Source organism: Zootoca vivipara, chromosome 11 (genome assembly GCF_963506605.1).
Source record: "Zootoca vivipara chromosome 11, rZooViv1.1, whole genome shotgun sequence".
NCBI classification, from domain to species: Eukaryota; Metazoa; Chordata; class Lepidosauria; order Squamata; family Lacertidae; genus Zootoca; species Zootoca vivipara.
Window position 1 is genome coordinate 53,325,500 of NC_083286.1, and position 19,100 is coordinate 53,344,599.

At 45.2% G+C, this 19,100-nt stretch overlaps 1 protein-coding gene across 1 annotated transcript in view; it reads right to left on the reverse strand.

Annotated features, from left to right (window-relative positions):
• MAPK4 (mitogen-activated protein kinase 4) overlaps positions 1 to 10,985 on the reverse strand; it is a 47,035-nt gene extending 36,050 nt beyond the window's left edge. Inside the window, exon 1 of the mRNA XM_060280363.1 lies at positions 9,506 to 10,985. Coding sequence (XP_060136346.1) covers positions 9,506 to 10,051 — 546 coding nt within the window. The 5' untranslated portion in view covers positions 10,052 to 10,985. The remainder of the gene's footprint in view (positions 1 to 9,505) is intronic.
• Positions 10,986 to 19,100: the final 8,115 nt, after the last annotated feature.

A 19,100-nucleotide genomic window follows, 5' to 3' on the forward strand; every position in this document is an offset into this window, starting at 1 on the left:
TTCCTTCCTTCCTTCCTTCCTTCCTTCCTTCCTTCCTTCCTTCCTTCCTTCCTTCCTCTGTCTTTCTAACAAAAGCAGTCTGCCAGAGGCACAGGGGAAGTGCCAAGGCTGATTTAGTACTTGACTTGCAGGTATGAATTATGTCAAGAATGAAAACAGAAGAGACATCCAAAAGGTGCACAGAAGATCATTTATTGCCCGATGATGCGTTTCATGTACTGTAGCTCTTTCTCAGGGAAAACTGATTCAGCTCTTTCAGAGAAAAAAACAATACCATATTTCACACTACATCAAGAAAGCTGGAGACTTGCAACTAGATCTTAATAAATTATGGCACATGTAACTTTGCAGATCTCTACCCCTTCTGTTCCAGTGGCTACATCTGATTCTTCTCCTTTCCTCTGCCGGTTCCTTGTTTTATGAATTATGTTCAGGAAGTTGCGCCCTGCTCTTAAAAATCTATGTCCGTCTTCACCCTGAAACACACTGTCAAATCAGAGCATCGTAAATCGAGCCTCCAGGGGAGCTTTCTCTGTTGCTATCTGTCAGGGGTTCTTGCGACTACTCTAGAGTAAGGACGCTCCGCATGCCGGTTTTTTTAACAGTTTTTATTAGTGCAGTCTATTTACACTGAGACAGGTGTGTAAAAACATGTCTGCTCATTCCGATGCAGAATCCGGCACTGCCCCTCCCCTTGACTTCCGCCAACATAAAAGTTTAGGGACAGTGAACCTTCTTCCCCTCTTTCTTCTGCGTAATTCCGGAACCGGAGGAAAGGGTCTGCGTTCCATGTTTTCCTTCTCCCCCCTTTCCCCCTCTATGTCCTCCCTCCTGTGTGGCCGGGTCTCTCTCATGCTGCCAGAGCCCCGGATCTCTCCCTCCATTTCCTGACAGGCTTCCTCAGCGTGTTCGCTTTCATCACTGCTTGGGGAGGAGCTACTTCTGATGCACGGGGGAGGCTCTCTATACTGTCTTCCCCTTACACTATCATTTCCAGATTACACAAGCTTGTTTTCTCGATGCATTTGCCTTTAAAGATTTGTGAGCAAGCTAGAGATCAGCAAGTCTCTTTGAGACATTTTGTTGTGGAAAGTGACAAATAAATGAAAACAGTAAGAATAGTCTATCAGAAAATATATGAGGCAATTTTCACCACTATGAAGAAGATATCTTTATTATCATTGTCCCCTTGCGGGAACAACGAAATTACTCGGTTGCTACATCCACTCAGATAAAGCATTCCGCATAATCCAAAATTACAAAACCTAATTAAAAACAGTAAATATAATACAAATAACAAGTAAAATAAGATGACTTCAAAGTCCAGGCTTTCCATTTAAGGCCAAAATCACTCTAGAGATTTTGGCATAGTGGTTAGATTGTTGGCTTATGGCCAAGGTTAAAATTCCCTGCTCATCTATGAGACCCATTGGGTGACCCTGGGCCAGTTACTGTCTCTCAGCCTAACCTACCTCACAGGGTTGTTGTAAGGATAAAATGGGGAAGAAGAGAACCATGTACACCACATTGAGCTCCTTGGAGGAAAGGTGAGATTGCGATAAAAATGTAAAAAAAATTAAAAATCTGCTTTGGTTTGTTATGGTTGTTTTTAGTATCATATACTGAAGCCAAAACGCAAAACTGTAGTACAGTGGTACCTCTAGTTGCAGGCACGATCCATTCCAGGGTGCCGTTCACACCCCGAAAAGTCCGCAACTAGAGTGGTGCTTCTGCACAAGCACGGAGCGCAATAGAGCACTTCTGCTCATGTGTGAAGAGCACAGAACGCTTCTGCACGTGCATGCGCAGAGAAAACTGGAAGTATACACTTCCAGGTTTGCTGCATTCGCAACCCGAAAAGCTGCAACATTAAGAGTTGTATGTTTTGGAATGTTTTGGAACATTATTCCAAAAGCAAATATATTTCCCTTTTTCAGAAGAGAGAAAAACCCCACAAGAAAATTGTGCCATTTCTTGTCAAGCCATCAACAGTGCTCTCTGAGAGGGCACAAAAAGAGAGAGAATGAAAGAGGCACAGATTTGTACATGTTAACTTATTCATATAGATGAAACTTTAGAAAGTCTATCATTTCAGCAGAAATACCACGGGGGGAGGGGGGAAATGACCTGGTGATCTGTGTACCTAATGGGTTTGATGCCCAGGTACTGCTCACTCCAAACAGGCAAATGAACTACAAATGAACTACAATACCCTTCTGCTAGAGGATGCCTTCACATCCAGGCAGAGGGCCTTCTCGGTAGTGGCACCCGCCCTGTGGAACGCCCTTGCATCGGAGGTCAAGGAGATAAACAACTACCTGACATTTAGAAAACACCTAAAGGCAGCCCTGTTTAGGGAAGTTTTTAATCTGTGATATTTTAATGTATTTTGGTATTTGTTGGAAGCTGCCCAGAGTGGCGGGGGAAACCCAGCCAGGTGGGCGGGGTATAAATAAATAAATAAATAAATAAATAAATAAATAATAAAAGGAAGGACTTCAAATGGAGGACTGTCTTCTGTAAAGGAAGACATAGGGCCACCTTACTCTTAGAGCAAAGCCATTTCAAAACGGCTCCTACTGCAGACAGCATTGATAACGGTTCCATTTGAGCTTTTTTCTTCTGAGTTCCCTCCAACATTATTCACATGGCAACAAAAGTGTGAGAGGGGCTCAAAATATGCCAGCGTCATATACAAGAGACAACCGAGGGGAGGGTGAATCCTTCTTGAGTACTATTTCTTTTAACAGATCCTTGAGGGGGGAAATCCACTGGATTGCAGCAGTGCTTCAACAGACTGGAAGATAAAATTGTCCCTTTGCAGCAAAGAACAGGATGCAGGCTCACTACCCAGTGGAACAGTTTACCTCCCAGGATACTGCCAGGCTAAATCAAGTCTGCCCAAAGCAGAGACACAGCCTTGCCTTACACCACCACTGCATTTTTGCCCAAATACGGAATGAGCTTTGGTTACCTTAAATCAAAGTTATGATGGCTAACCGTAAAACATAGTTTTTGGGTGTGTAAATGGAAGGGGTGCCCTCAGCAATGCTTTTTTTCCTTTGCAAAAAAAGAAAAACCAAGCCGCTGTGCTTTTTGAGCCAGAAGAAAAGACTTGTACAGAAAAGGGCAACCAAAATGATCAAGGGGATGGAGTGACTCCCATTTGAAGAGAGGTTACAGCATTCGGGACTTTTTAGTTTAGAGAAAAGATGAGTAACAGGAGACTTGACACAGGTAGGTAGCCATGTTGGTCTGGTGTAGTCGAAACAAAATAAAAAATTCCTTCCAGTAGCACCTTAGAGACCAACTAAGTTTGTCATTGGTATGAGCTTTCGTGTGCATGCACACTTATTCAGATACACTGAAACAGAAGCCACCAGATTCCCACATATAGTGAGAGGGTGAGGGGCACCACTCATAAGGGTGGTGGGGAACTGGACTGCTTATGACTGCTTTTGGTCTTACAGGAAGAATTTACGACTGTTTACGGCTGCAATTTGTCCCACAGGAAAAGCGAAGGGTGAGATGGCTAAAGATAGCTTTATCATGTCTAATGAGATAAGAATCCAATGTCTTTATTCAGACCAGGTTTCTCTGTGGTTTTAAGTTTGGTGATAAACTTGACAGAAGTTTACAAAATTACGTACGGCATCAAGAAAGTGGACAGAGAAAAGTTTTCCATTCTCTCTTATTACACTAGAACTTATGGACGTTCCGTGAAGCTGAATATTAGAAGACATTCATTGACGCTGAATGTTGGTTTTAAAAGTGGATTAGACAAATTCCTAGAGAAGGCTATCAGCCATGATGGCTATGCTCTGCCTCCATAACTGGAAGCAGCAACACTTCTGAATACTAGTTGCTGGAAACCACAGGAGGGGAGAGTTGTGCTCAAATGTCATGTCAGACTAATCTGATCTCATTTTTTGACAGAATTACAAGCCTGGTAGATGAAGGGAACGCTGTGGATGTAGCCTATCTTGATTTCAGCAAGGCCTTTGACAAGGTGCCCCATGATATTCTTGTAAAGAAGCTGGTAAAATGCGGGCTAGACAATGCTACCATTCAGTGGATTTGTAACTGGCTTACTGACCGAACCCAAAGGGTGCTCATCAATGGCTCCTCCTCATCCTGGAGAGTAGTGACTAGTGGGGTGCCACAGGGTTCTGTTTTGGGCCCAGTCTTGTTCAACATCTTTATCAATGACCTGGATGATGGGCTTGAGGGCATCCTGAGCAAGTTTGCAGATGACACCAAATTGGGAGGGGTGGCTAACACCCCAGAGGACAGGATCACACTTCAGAATGACCTTAAAAGATTAGACAACTGGGCCAAAGCAAACAAGATGAATTTTAACAAGGAGAAATGTAAAGTACTACACTTGGGCAAAAAAAAATGAAAGGCACAAATACAGGATGGGAGACACCTGGCTTGAGAGCAGTACATGTGAAAAGGATCTAGGAGTCTTGGTAGACCACAAACTTGACATGAGTCAGCAGTGTGATGCAGCAGCTAAAAAAGCCAATGCAATTCTGGGCTGCATCAATAGGAGTATAGCATCTAGATCAAGGGAAGTAATAGTACCACTGTATTCTGCTCTGGTCAGACCTCACCTGGAGTACTGTGTCCAGTTCTGGGCACCACATTTCAAGAAGGATACTGACAAGCTGGAACGTGTCCAGAAGAGGGCAACCAAAATGGTCAAAGACCTGGAAACAATGCCTTATGAGGAACGGCTTAGGGAGCTGGGTATGTTTAGCCTGGAGAAGAGAAGGTTAAGGGGTGATATGATAGCCATGTTCAAATATATAAAAGGATGTCATATAGAGGAGGGAGAAAGGTTGTTTTCTGCTGCTCCAGAGAAGCGGACACGGAGCAATGGATTCAAACTACAAGAAAGAAGATTCCACCTAAACATTAGGAATAACTTCCTGACAGTAAGAGCTGTTCGACAGTGGAATTTGCTACCAAGGAGTGTGGTGGAGTCTCCTTCTTTGGAGGTTTTTAAGCAGAGGCTTGACAGGCATATGTCAAGAATGCTTTGATTGTGTTTCCTGCTTGGCAGGGGTTGGACTGGATGGCCCTTGTGGTCTCTTCCAACTCTATGATTCTATGAATCCTGCTTGTAGGTTTCCCACAGGCATCAGGCCAGCCACTGTGAGAACACGATGCTAGACTAGATGGGCCATTGGCTCTTCTTATGTTCATCAAAAAAATACACAACCAAATTGAATAATTGCCACATAAATCATAATTGGATCTAAAATAAAGATACAACAATTTAACATTAGTAACACCTACGCCCTCCCCCACAAACCCCGCTAAACAATACCCCAGCCCAAGAGTCTGTCCTGCAGCCTCAGCTTTTGTAGCTGGAGTCAGTCAGGGCCCCTCCCTCCCAGGCCAGGTGGGAAAAGGCTTGCAAGGCAGGGAACAGGTCTTCCAGGACTCACAGCCAAGATGAGCAACTCAACATCAAATCAGAATGAAGACCAAACATAATCTAACCTCTGCGTAAGTTTTGTGCAAGCACATCAGGCTGAATGCTCAGGAAACCATTCTGCAGGAACCGTCGATATATTCCTTGACCTTGTCCAAGTGCAACTTTTCAAAATAAAAATGTTGGAAACTGTAGCCTCTCATTCTGCCCTGTCCCTATTGAAACCAGCTCTTGAGCCTGCCCTGTAGGATGGGACCGAGGGGGACAACCTTTTTGTCTTTCTGCCTTAATCTGATCCTGAATGGTGAAGGTCTGGTTGAGGCTTCTCCAGTTTCTCTTAAGCCAGTAACAAAAGAGGTAGGTGATTTATGCCACTGTGCCAGACATATTATACAAAGCTGCCCAGGTGGAATTAACTCTCCCTCCATTCACCTGCAGGGCACTATAATGTGGTGCTGAATGGGTAACCTTTATCTGATTCTATAGCATGAAAAAAAAAAGGAGTGGAAGGTTTTAAATGTCACTTAGCCCTTGACCACAAGCCTTTCTGCAACTGGATCACAATAGAGAGGCAAAAGATGACTGTCTGAGCAGATGGAGAGAGACATTAGTTTCAGACAGAGCTGAAAGTACCGTAGTTTGAGAGAGACATCATTCCTCACCACAGTGTACAAACATCATTTTAGTCCTGGCCAAACAATACAAAAAAACCTGGAGGGGGGGGGACCACCTGTCTTCCAGAGTCAAAATGAGCTAAGATTATGGCCGTTTCAGGCTAGGATTAATGCCTACAGTTCTGCAAGCAGCTCAGACATACATTTACACAAAACTCTGCGTAGAACCGAATAGTTATCCAACATCTTCATTTGAACAAGTGAGAGGGAAGAATAACATTTGACACCCTTCAAAACCCAACTTACCCCCAAGTCTTTGGCTCAGACCTGAATTTGTCAAACAGTTGAGATGGGCCCAGAGTGGACAGGAACTCAATCTGGATCCACTGAGTGATTTACTGTAGATCGGCAAACATTTCAACTCCTAATTCTTTAATAACAGGAGCAACAAAATTAACACCGCCACCTCCCTGCCTCTTATAATTATGCTGTTTAACGAAAGAAAGTTGGGTGTCTTTCTTTCTGGTTGGATATGATTGTTCCTATTAGTAGGCTGACCACTGTAGTTGATGCGTTGCTAACCTCAGGGCTGGATTACTGCAATGCGCTCTGTGTGGGGCTGCCCTTGAGTCCGGCTTGGTAGCTCCAGCAGGTGCAGAATGCAGCAGCCAGACTGCTGCTGGGGTCAAATAATAATAATAATAATAATAATAATAATAATAATAATAATAATAATATATTATTATTTATACCCCGCCCATCTGGCTGGGTTTCCCCAGCCACTCTGGGCAGCTTCCAACAGAAAAGTAAAATACAATAATCTATTAAACATTAAAAGGTAAAGGTAAAGGGACCCCTGACCATTAGGTCCAGTCATGACCAACTCTGGGGTTGTGCGCTCATCTCGCATTATTGGCCGAGGGAGCCAGCGTACAGCTTCCAGGTCATGTGGCCAGCATGACAAAGCCGCTTCTGGCAAACCAGAGCAGCACATGGAAACGCCGTTTACCTTCCCGCTGTAGCGGTTCCTATTTATCTACTTGCATTTTGACGTGCTTTCGAACTGCTAGGTTGGCAGGAGCTGGGACCAAGCAACGGGAGCTCACCCCGTCACAGGGATTCGAACCACCAACCTTCTGATCAGCAAGCCCTAGGCTCAGTGGTTTAACCACAGCGCCACCTGGGTCATTAAAAGCCTCCCTAAACAGGGCTACCTTCAGATGTCACGACAACATGTAGTCGTGACATCTGAAGGTAGCTCCAGGGGGGTGGGGAGCACTGCCTAATTTTCTGACGCTGCAAACGCTTATTCAAAAATAAATAGTTTCCCCTTAAGAGCCCAAGGTTTCACGTTGTTTTCTTACTAAAGTAAGCTAAGCATTAGACATGCGTATCCCATAATTAGTAAGGTGCGGTGGGGACAGGGGACAAGCATCTCTCTTATTATTCATTGGCAAAGGAAGGGCATGTCAGACAAAAATCCCATATAAGCCCCTAGCTGGCAGGCAGGCAGGCTGCTGGAAGGGGGTGGAATGTAGCAGCGAAATTGCTGAGCATACTTTGAATTCCTCCTTCTGTCCATCTGTTCCTTTTATCTGGGGAAATCATGCATATGAGCCAAGCCCACGCTTTGGACACAACTCTCTTTTATGGGGTGGGGTGGTCAAAGTTTTCTGAAATAGGACATTCTTTCTGAACAGACGTTTTCATGGAGGAATTTTCCATGCTACTCTATCCAGGGACACCAGCTCCTGGGGATCCAAGCTGTTTTGGGCCCCCTCAATATCTTTTGGGATGGGGCCAACCCTCCCCCACCCAATGTTGAGGGGGCAGAGGGGGCTAAGCACAGAGCTGAGTGCAGAACCGAGCCGAGCACTGTGCAGCTCCGGTGGCCGACTTCTTCTCCTCTTCCTCCTGCCACGGTGGCACCAGGCAGAGGAGGCAAAGGTGGAGCCACCAACCATTGAAGCCACATGATCTCCACATTTGGCTCCACCCCAGCTCCTCCCGACATCACATGCACAACGCTGCCCCCCCATCGCCCTCACAAGCTGTCGCCTCTGACTCTATCCCTCCTGCCCCTTCTTCCACCAAAGGGCAGATCCAAACCATACGTGGAGTGGATTCATTGCACATGTAAAGCACATGGCTCCCCCAAAAAAAAAAATTATGAGAGCTGTAGATTGCTAAGGGTGCTGAGAGCTTTTAGGAGACCCCGTTATTCGCCTCACATAGCTACAATACCCAGGGTGTTGGGTATTGTAATAAATCCCTCTTTCCCAAGAAACTCTGGGTATCATGACAATTTAAAGTGGTATCATAGTGATTTGAACGTATTGGTGTGAGCGTGGCCCAATTTCCAGCCTCTGTTCTCAACTCAGCTTCTAACTGTCTGTGCTCATGGAAGCTCTGACCAGGGGTGCCAACTTGAATAAAATATTGTGGGGGGCCAGGTAAGCCCCACCCTGCATAACTGATCACATGACGCAGTGCACACACACCAATTGAATGGCAATGCCCATCAACTTTGTGGGGGCCCAGCCCCCTCAATTTTTTTATTTGGGGGGGACGAAGCCCCCACAGCCCCTAGGATTTGGCTCCTATGTCTCTGACTGCTTCTCTTCTAGTGCTGCTCCATAGCCAAAGAAGCACCAAGATACCATTTTCCTCTCCTGTCCCAAGTCCTCCTACCCACTGCGGACCCCTATGAGATTTGTCGGTCATACCTTCCAATGAAAGCAACACAACGCAAGCTTGTTTGGATTCCAGCCTTTGAGGGCAGTCCAGCTGCAGCTTAAAAGTTCTGAAGCTTCTGCCCCTCGCCCCAAGAATTCAAAGGGATGCACATCCCAGATGCACATACTCAGATGAAAATTTCAGTTAATTTGGGTGGACCTAATCCAAAAGCAAGGATTGCATTGCAGCCTAAATGTACTTTCAAATTAGGGCCGGAATGCATTCTAAGGGTCCATCCTATGCAAACCTACCAGGAAACAGGACTTATTTCTGTGTGAACTTTCAGCTGCACATCCCAGATGCGTAACAAGGCTGGATCTGGACCATGAAGTAACCAGCTGCTCATTCCTGGTCTAACACGGATACAGAATACATACCTTGCACATTAGTTTCTAGGTTGAAGTTCTTTGCTACCTGACATCTGCAAAGTGGTGTGGCTGGACTCCCTCCAACATAACCGGGCTGTTTGTAATCCAATTAACACAGCGAGATTTCACAGGCAATGCTAAGGCAAATGCCTTTTGGCCTCCAAGGGGAAGCCAGCCACTTTAGCATGAATGCACAGCCTCGTCAATATTGCTCTTTTTCATTCTATGAGAAACTTTGTTCGGAACTGCTTGTGAAGATGCCACAGTATCTGTTTAAACTTCTGCATGCTGTTATTTTAAAGAACACTCAGCTTTTATCAGGCCAAACAAATCGAGGGACGTACCTTGTGTGAGTAATGCTGGTCCACAACCCTAGCTAATCCAAAGTCACCGATCTTCAACACCAGATCCTCTGTGTTGATGAAGATGTTGGCAGGCTTCAAGTCCCTATGCAAAACATTAGCTGAATGGATGTACTTCAGGCCTCTGAGCAACTGGTACATGAAAAGTTTGGCATGTTCCTCAGAGAGAGGCCCTTGCTCCAGAAGACGGGCCAGGTCCGTCTCCATATATTCCTGGATGACGTACACCATGTTAAATTTGAACAGATCCCCTTGGAGATCAGCTCCTTTGGGCCCCAACACCTCGTAGACCTTTACGATGTTGTCATGGTCCAGCCGGCGGATTATCTTGATCTCCCGGAAGGCGTGCTTCATGCTCTGAGCATCGCTCACCGCGATCTTCTTCACGGCCACCTTGCGGCAGCTCTTGCTGTCGACTGCTGAGAGGACAAGCCCATTCACTCCGAAGCCTAGCGGCCTGAAGTTGATGAAACGGCAGCCCAAGTCATAACCGTACACGCTCGCGATGTAATTGCCCTTCTCTGCCATGGTGGGGTCAGATCCGCCTTTGTCTCTGCAATGAAACGGCAGCAGAGGAGCCCAGCCTCCAGGTCACCAATGCGGTTTAATAGAAAACAGTGCATTGTTACCACAAATGAGAATCTGTGCATTTCCACGCTTGGAGCCCATAATCGTACAGGAGAAGGTTTTCAAGTCAAATGTTCAGAGATTAAACAGAAAAATAGACACAAGTACCGTACATAAAGTGGATCCAGGAATAGTTTTGGAAACAAGCTTGCAAACTTTCAATATTGACTCTCTTCGGTCTGGGTAAGCAAGCAGGGGAGAGGCGAAAAGTTGCCAATCATATTGCAACAGTTTTTGTTGCAATATGCTGATAAACTAATGGGCTCCAAGAGTTCTTAAATATAATCCTTCTTATTTTGTTTTAAATTTGGGAAAGTGAAGCTTCAACATATACATGCTTTTAATATTCAGCTGGCTACCTAAACATGGACCTTCAGACAGCAAATGGTGGAGAGCTTCTCCAGAAACCTTTATTCTCCATGAAGTGGACTCAGCATTTATTTATTTTCTAGTTCTGCAAGGCTTTGGTGAATCTTCTGCCACACATTCTTAAACGCAGGGTGGATTTTTCCATTTCGCCATCACAAGACAGGAGTGCTTTCCCAATGAATCTTGCTCCCCATCAACTGGCTGCCACAAACAGCCATGCTCATTTCTTCCCACATACTTCCTTCATCACAATTTGGTCTTCATTGTGTCTGTCAACTCCTCACTTGTTATAGCCCCTCCGCCTGCAAGTGAAAAATAGATAATGAAGTAGTTTGCTGCTGCAGTTTCTTTCATCCACATCCTACCTTCTTGAAGGTTAACACACCTAAAGAAAATACAAATTTAGTTATGCAGGATTAGAAAACGCATCATTACAGTCACCTAGGGGTGGGCGAATCTGTCAAATTGGGGTTTTCTGTTTCTCATTTTTCCAATCTTAAGTTTGTGATGTTTTTAAAAGAGGTCCTCATTAAAATCCTGTGGTCCTCATTTTATCCTGTGAACCATTCTGAGGCCTGCAGGTATAGGGTACAGGGTGGTGTACACATTTAATAAATAATAATAATAATAATAATAATAATAATAATAATAATAAAAAATAAATAAATAAATAAAATTCATCAGCACTACTGCAAAATTCTCCTAATATACACAGTTGTGTGCCATTTGCCTGATATACACATTTTCTGCAATGTAATGCATTTCTGAATGTTCCTTTCACGAATATATATGCATTTAATGAAAAAGAGCATGCAAAAATGCATTGTATCAGTAACCATGGCTGCAGAAGTGATTTACAAAATTTGGAGAAGGGCAATTTTCGATGCGTAGCTATGTCTTGGTTTGTGAATTGGTTTGGAAAGTGAGAATTAGATAGGTTAGCCTTTAAACACGAACTGGATCATATTTCTCCCCCCTCCTAGGAAGGATCCTTCCTATACTGCTACTGATTGGATGCATGACTGCTGACCAAGGATAGACTTGGTTTGGACGTTGCCATAAGAAAGAGCTTCACAATGGGGTAGAAGAACTGAATTTCTCTCCCATCCCTGGGGTCACCTCTAAGTTCTATCTCTCTACTTCACTGGTTTAGCGGCAAATTCTGAACAGCAGGTTTTCTGCATGAGAGCCATGCTCCTGTAGACATGCCCACCAGATTGTCAGTATTCTGTGGGAAATTTAGGTTGGTGCAATTCGTGCAATTAAAGCAGATTAATAGTGCTCTGTTGCCCTATGTGCAACAAATCCACATATACATATATTTAAAGACATTTTTGCAGTTAGGAAAGTTACGGTCAAATGCACTGAAAGGAGTGGAGCTGAATTAACAATTAATGGGAAGATGCATAAACACCCCACAAGCAAATCAGAACAAATGCTAAATAATGACCACGTATAATGTAAGCTCCACTTAAGCATTAAACTTTTGAAAAGCACTTCAAGATGTGGGTGTTTGAATCCGTATGTTTTGTAATTCAGGAGGGCAACCAAGATGATCAAGGGTCTGGAAACCAAGCCTCATAAGGGATGGTTGAGGGAGCTGGGTATGTTTAGCTTGGGGAAGAGGAGACTAAGAGGAGGTATGGTAACCATCTTCAGATACCATACTTTTCCATGTATAAGACGCCCCCATATATAAGATGCCCCCTATTTTGGGGGACTAAAAATTAAGAAAATGAGGGGAGATTGCCCAAAGTTGTTGAGCTATTTTGGGGGAGGATTGCCCAGAGTTGTTGAGCCTCCTAACGTCTGTCCCCTCGCCAGCAGAAACAGCCAATTGCCCACCCAATTGCCGCAGCAACAGCCAATCAACACCACCCCTTGCAACAGCCACCAATAACACGCTGCTGACAATCTCCAGCTCGCCACATCAACCAATCCCACGTCCCCACTATGCACTATCCATGTATAAGACACTATTTTAAACATAATTTTTAGTAAACAACAACAACAACACCTTGTCTTATACATGGAAAAGTACGGTATATCAAGGGCTGTCACACGGAAGATAAAGCAAGCTTGTTTTCTCTTGCTCTGGAGGGTAGGACTCGAACCAATGGATTCAAGTTACATGAAAGGAAATTCCAAGTAAACTTCAGGAAGGACTTGAGGTTTTTAAGCAGAGGTTGGAAGCCCATCGGTCATGGATGCTTTAGTCCAGATTTCTGCACATGATGCAACTCTACAATTCTATGATCAGGATGGACCCAAAGACTATACAAAAGAAAGAAGGGAGGGAGGGAAGGAGGGAGGGAGGGAAGAGAGAGAAAAAAGAAAGAAAGAAGAACTTCTAACCAATTGAGGACACTATGTCTTCAATATTGAAGACACTATGTCTTCAATAACAACAACAACCCCTGCACTGAAGGAGCAGCAAATTGTTAGTTATTTAGTTATTTAGGGTTGTATTCTTACTGGCAGGGAAGGGGAGAGGAATCTGTGAGGTTTTCTCTGTTCAGGTGCCAAAATAATCTGATCTCTGCACCTTGACTTTGGGGGGGGGGGGGGGCTAGTATTTGCAGCTTTACCTCAGCTAGCAAAATGGATTGGGCCTGCTCTGCATGGCTCTCTATGGCTCTCTCTGAACTGTGGAAATAAAATAAAAGAAAGGCAAGAAGCTGCCTTACACCAAGCCAGACCACTGGCCCATATACTGTGTATACTGCCTACTAGCATCTTTCCAGTTTTTCAGAGCTGACTGCCATTCTGGAGGACTGTCCTTGAGGTGAGGGGAGTGAGCAATCAGAAGTAGGACCATGTTAGGAAAAAGGAGCAGAAATCCACTTTCCCTCCCTATCAGCACCATAAAACTGAAAGGGACTTTAATGGTAAGATGGATTTGAAAGTCTCTGGATATTTTGCAAAGCCGTCTGTAAAACTTTAAGATTTAGGTATATTTAGGAGGGTCTGGTGGTCTGGTGCTCCCTGTTTGTTCAGGTTGCACGAAGGTGTTGTTGTTTTTTAATTACACTAAATTAGAAACTGAGAGGCATTTCCTGCAGATTTTGGCAGAAAATTGATCACCCTAAAGTTTTGTTCTAAAAATGTCAGCCACCTAGAATTAGACTCCATTTAGGCGCCCTGTGCCAACAGCAGTTCTTCCTTCTCCCCAGAGTGCCAGGCAAGGCCTTGGATTTATCAAAACGAACCATGAAATGCCATCTCTCTCATTAAGGCTTCAATCCTGGGTTAAGGAGATAGGCATGGCTAAGTCCTAAATCTACCCACAAATATATATATATATATCCTTGCAGGACAGCCGGCTGATAAAACCTGATTTCAGGGCATCCCAATCCAGTTTCATAACAGAATCTTGTAATGAGAAAAAGTTGAAGCAGAAATGCAGGCGACATGAAGTGGAACGGAAGCAAAGCCTTGGTTGTTGTTGTTTTTACCATAGCTGAACTGGAACAGGAGCTGAATTACAAAACATATCGATTCAAACACCCGGATCTTGAAGTGCTTTCCCAAAGTTCAATGCTTAAGTGGAGCTTAAATTATACGTGGCCAGGTCACTCTGCCGTGTTCTCCTCAAGTGAATGCAACTAGAAGTCTGCCTCTGATAATGATCTCTGCATTTCTGCAGCACTGACTGATCACAGGCTATGTTTAGCAACCCATTCCTGTGCCAAATGAACAGAGGCCAACCAGGGGGGTGAAAAATGCAACAGCTATTTTAGCAGCCCCAAGCAGAACTGTAAGAGAGACGCGTGCTGGGCACTGTCGCCAGTTTTTAGGTGCCACACAAGCCCTTGCACCAGGGGTGGTGAAGTTCAGGCCAAGGTGCTGCATGTGGTCCACCACCAAGGCTTTCTATCTGGCCCTTGAGACTCTCTTCAGGGCACACTGCCTACCCATGAGCGCCCCCTGCTGGTCCTGCTTCACACGCCCCTTGAGTGCTTCTGGCTGCCAGGATTACAGAATCATAGAATTATACAACTGTAGAGCAGGAAAGAATCTCAGCTAAAAAGCATCCATGACAGATGACCATCTAACCTCTGCTTCTAAACCTCCAAAGAAGGAGAGTCCACAACCTTCTGAGGGAGACTGTTCCACTGTCAAACAGCTCTTACTGTCAGAAAGTTTTTCCTGATGTCTAGTTGGAATCTCCTTTCTTGTAGAAAGTAGATCCAGCCCTTGAGCTCTGATAATGCTTTTTGCTTGGCTGGATGTAGAGCAGAGACGGATGTGTGAGTGCAGAAGCTAGCCTACGTCACACAGGTAATTGGTGAGGCCTTTGTGGCCTCACCTACTTTTTGCCTCAGGCTCTTGCCATGCCCACATGCATCTTCAGGCTGAAATAGCTCTCCCACCTTACAATGACCCACATCATGAAGTCATGCAGGTTGGTGATGATCTACCGTGTCCCACTTCTCATTAGATATCAGCAACGCTGCAGGTATGCAAGGCAATAAGGTGCAAAGTAGACCAGGGTTATTACACCAACAGTAGGGAACCTTCATCCCTCAGGCCTCCTCCCCATTTGGCCCACAAGACCATTTTGGACAAGCTATTCCCGCTTTGCACAGCACCAGGTGGTTTTCTGGTGCTAGGGAAGCACTGGATTTAACTGTTGGAACTCAGCACACTTCTAAGTGTTGAAGCCAATCGGGAGTTAGAACTCCATGCCGTTTATCACTTCCCCAAGGTCAAACAATAAGTCAGAGGCTAGACATGAGAGTCCCAGGGAGCATAGTCCAAGGGCTACGGCTGGCTTTTTGGATTCAGTCCCTTGAGGAGGTGTACTGTTTTCACAATCCTGCCAACCTAGCAGTTCGAAAGCATGCCAGCGCAAGTAGATAAATAGGTACCACTGTGGCGGGAAGGTAAACGGCGTTTCCGTGCGCTCCGGCACTCGTCATGGTCCTCCGTGCACCAGTAGCAGTTTAGTCATGCTGGCCACATGACCCGGAAAACTGTGGACAAACGCCGGCGGCCGGCTCCCTCGGCCTGAAAGCGAGATGAGCGCCGCAACCCCATAGTCGCCTTTGACTGGACTTAACTGTCCAGGGATCCTTTACCTTTACTGTTTTCACAAGGGACACTTAATTATATCACACTTACAGTATCTTCAGAGGAAGAAAAGGCTAAGGAGGAAATCTGGAGTGGAATCCCTAAGACGGTTGGGTGGCACCTTGTACGCCTCCTTCTGGCAACTCCTGCAGCCAAGCTGGTGCCAAACGTATTGCTCTGTTTTCCTTTGGACCCCATCCATGAGGCTGAGAGGGGGGTCCTGTCATTTGGGCAGCCCAGGACCTCCATACACATTGCCCTGGCTTGCACCCCAGGGAGGTCACTTTGGTGTTGTTGCTAACAAAGCTGTTTGACTTCACCCCCAGAGGCGCACTCCATTGACTCTCAAGACAAATGGATGCCAAGTCAAGTACCACGACCTGTTGACAATGTCAGAAACCAAGTGTTTCACAAAGGCAAAGGTCCATCTCCTCGAGGGGAACCCAGTAATGTATCTCCCTTCCAGCATTTCCACCTCTCCGGCCAGTTCTTCATCTACAGAGAAGATTTATGGCTGCAGCCATCGTTTGACTGCAAGCAGGTTGAACTGACAAAGGTTCAGTTGCCTTTTAAATCTCCTGTCCTTGTGCCTTGTGAGATTGCCGAATCCCTCAACACTCTAGCCAGAGGCCCTGTCACACTTGGCTAATGGGCTCTGCATTACGAGCTGTCCATCCTGGGCTTTTTCCCCTACAGCTTTTTAAAAGGGTGTCTGGCCTAATACATTGCGGGCATAATAACCGGGCAGAGCTTCCACTGAATTCAAGGTTCAGCAGCAAAACCATCCCAGACCCAAAGCACGGCGCTTCAGCCTGACTATTGGCTGCAAGCCTGCAGGCTTTGTCAGGGAAGCCAAACCATTACATCAAGCGGATAAAGAGGAAACAGAGGCAGGGCTGCTAATGATGTCATTGCTGATGTCATTTGCAGGAAAAGGGTTCCGGGAAGAGAGTGTGTTTTGCCAAGGCTGAGAATATCAGTTACTTTGGATTTTATTCAACTAACCTTTACTCAGAGCAGACGTACCGGAATTAATGGACCTCACTATGCAGTTGCTGCCATTTATTTTATTTTTCATTTATTTACTTATTTTAACTTTGTATTAAATTTCAAATCAATGCACGTAATCTCACGAATCATAAAACTTACAAATTTACAAATAAAATTGTAAATACCATCTAATGCACAAATCCCTTATACATTCCTATCTATTCATTTACTCCTTGTATATTATATTAAATCTTATTAAACCATTCGTAAAAAAAAACACAAAAAACAAAAATAGAACATAACATACCAAACAAACACACAAACAGAAATATCCTCACCTTCTCCCTCTGTAAGACTTCCACTTATCTTCATTTCGGGTTAACAGGTCTACTCTGAGTAAAAGTTAGTTGAATACAACCCTCCAAATCTAAAGAAAACCCACGGATTCTTTTCTGGGGAGTGGGGAACGTGTATGGTGTTATACTCTTATAGGCTGCTTTCGGCTTCTTAGAGCAGGGCTTGAAAACCCATCACCCTCCAGATGTTACTAGACTGCAGCCAGCATAAGGCGAATGGTCCAGGGTGATGGGAGTTGTAGTCTATCAACATCTGGAGGTCCCCATCCCTGCCTTGGAATAGCACTGGGATATAGGTACTAACCTATAGTACCTATATCCCAGTGCATGTATGGAAGTGAGAGCTGGACCATAAAGAAGGCTGATCGCCGAAGAATTGATGCTTTTGAATTATGGTGCTGGAGGAGACTCTTGAGAGTCCCATGGACTGCAAGAAGATCAAACCTATCCATTCTGAAGGAAATCAGCTCTGAGTGCTCACTGGAAGGACAGATCGTGAAGCTGAGGCTCCAATACTTTGGCCACCTCATGAGAAGAGAAGAATCCTTGGAAAAGACCCTGATGTTGGGAAAGATTGAGGGCACTAGAAGAAGGGGACAACAGAGGACAAGATGGTTGGACAGTGTTCTCGAAGCTACGAACATGAGTCTGACCAAACTGTGGGAGGCAGTGCAAGACAGGAGTGCCTGGCGTGCTATGGTCCATGGGGTCACGAAGAGTCGGACACGACTAAACGACTAAACAACAACATAGGTACTAACCAATGACAAGAGAACTGGTCTCAAAGCCAAAGCTTTCCTTGAAATAATTCTGCTGGGTTCCCCCACCCAGACTTGTTCTATCACTGAGGGTTTGGCACAGATATTGGCTTGTGTATATCGCACCCGCCTATGCAGAGAGTGCGCGGCACAAATTAGATTGGTAAAGAGCAGCCCTCGGCAGGAACGGCAGCTGCTTTGCCGGGAAAATGTTCTTTATCAGATTTACAAACATTTCTGCAAACATCCATGATCTCACAGAATCTTTTAAAAGCATCATGCCATGCGCAGCTTTCAATTCCCCTAATGCAAGGCTGAGAATTATCCATCCCACGCATGATCTTTAAACTCCTAGAAACAATATCCTTTCGTAGGAACATTGGGGACATTCCCAGTTGGTGCTGATTTAACCTTACGACTCCTGCACACAAAGTAAGCCTTCCCCAAGAAAGACACTGGGCAGGATTCGCCCTATGAGCTCCGACAGCGGAACTGTTGGCATCTGTCTGTCTCAGGAGACAACGGAGGAGTGCGCCTTTGGGGGGTGGAGCCAAACCTGGAAGGTTATAGCGCCTGTTGTGGCTGTAGAGACCGATGCGGGAGAGACATGTTTTGTTGCAGCTGGGGCAGCTGAAGGCATCCAGTTGCACTGTCGCAAATGCACCACGGAATTTCTTCTCTCTGCACTGCTCCCTGCGGTCCTTCCTCCTCTGGTCATTGCTCTGGATGCATGATCTGACTGTCTGTCTCTAGAATCATAGAATCATAGAGTTGGAAGAGACCACAAGGGCCATCCAGTCCAACCCCCTGCCAAGCAGGAAACACCATCAAAGCATTCCTGACATATGCCTGTCAAGCCTCTGCTTGAAGACCTCCAAAGAAGGAGACTCCACCACACTCCTTGATAGCAAATTCCACTGCCAAACAGCTCTTACTGTCAGGAAGTTCTTCCTAATGTTTAGGTGGAATCTTCTTTCTTGAAGTTTGAATCCATTGCTCCACGTCCGCTTCTCTGGAGCAGCAGAAAACAACCTTTCTCCCTCCTCTATATGACATCCTTTTATATATTTGAACAAGGCTATCATATCACCCCTTAACCTTCTCTTCTCCAGGCTGAACATACCCAGCTCCCTAAGCCGTTCCTCATAAGGCATTGTTTCCAGGCCTTTGACCATTTTGGTTGCCCTCTTCTGGACACGTTCCAGCTTGTCAGTATCCTTCTTGAACTGTGGTGCCCAGAACTGGACACAGTATTCCAGGTGAGGTCTGACCAGAGCAGAATACAGTGGTACTATTACTTCCCTTGTTCTAGATGCTATACTCCTATTGATGCAGCCCAGAATTGCATTGGCTTTTTTAGCTGCTGCATCACACTGTTGACTCATGTCAAGTTTGTGGTCTACC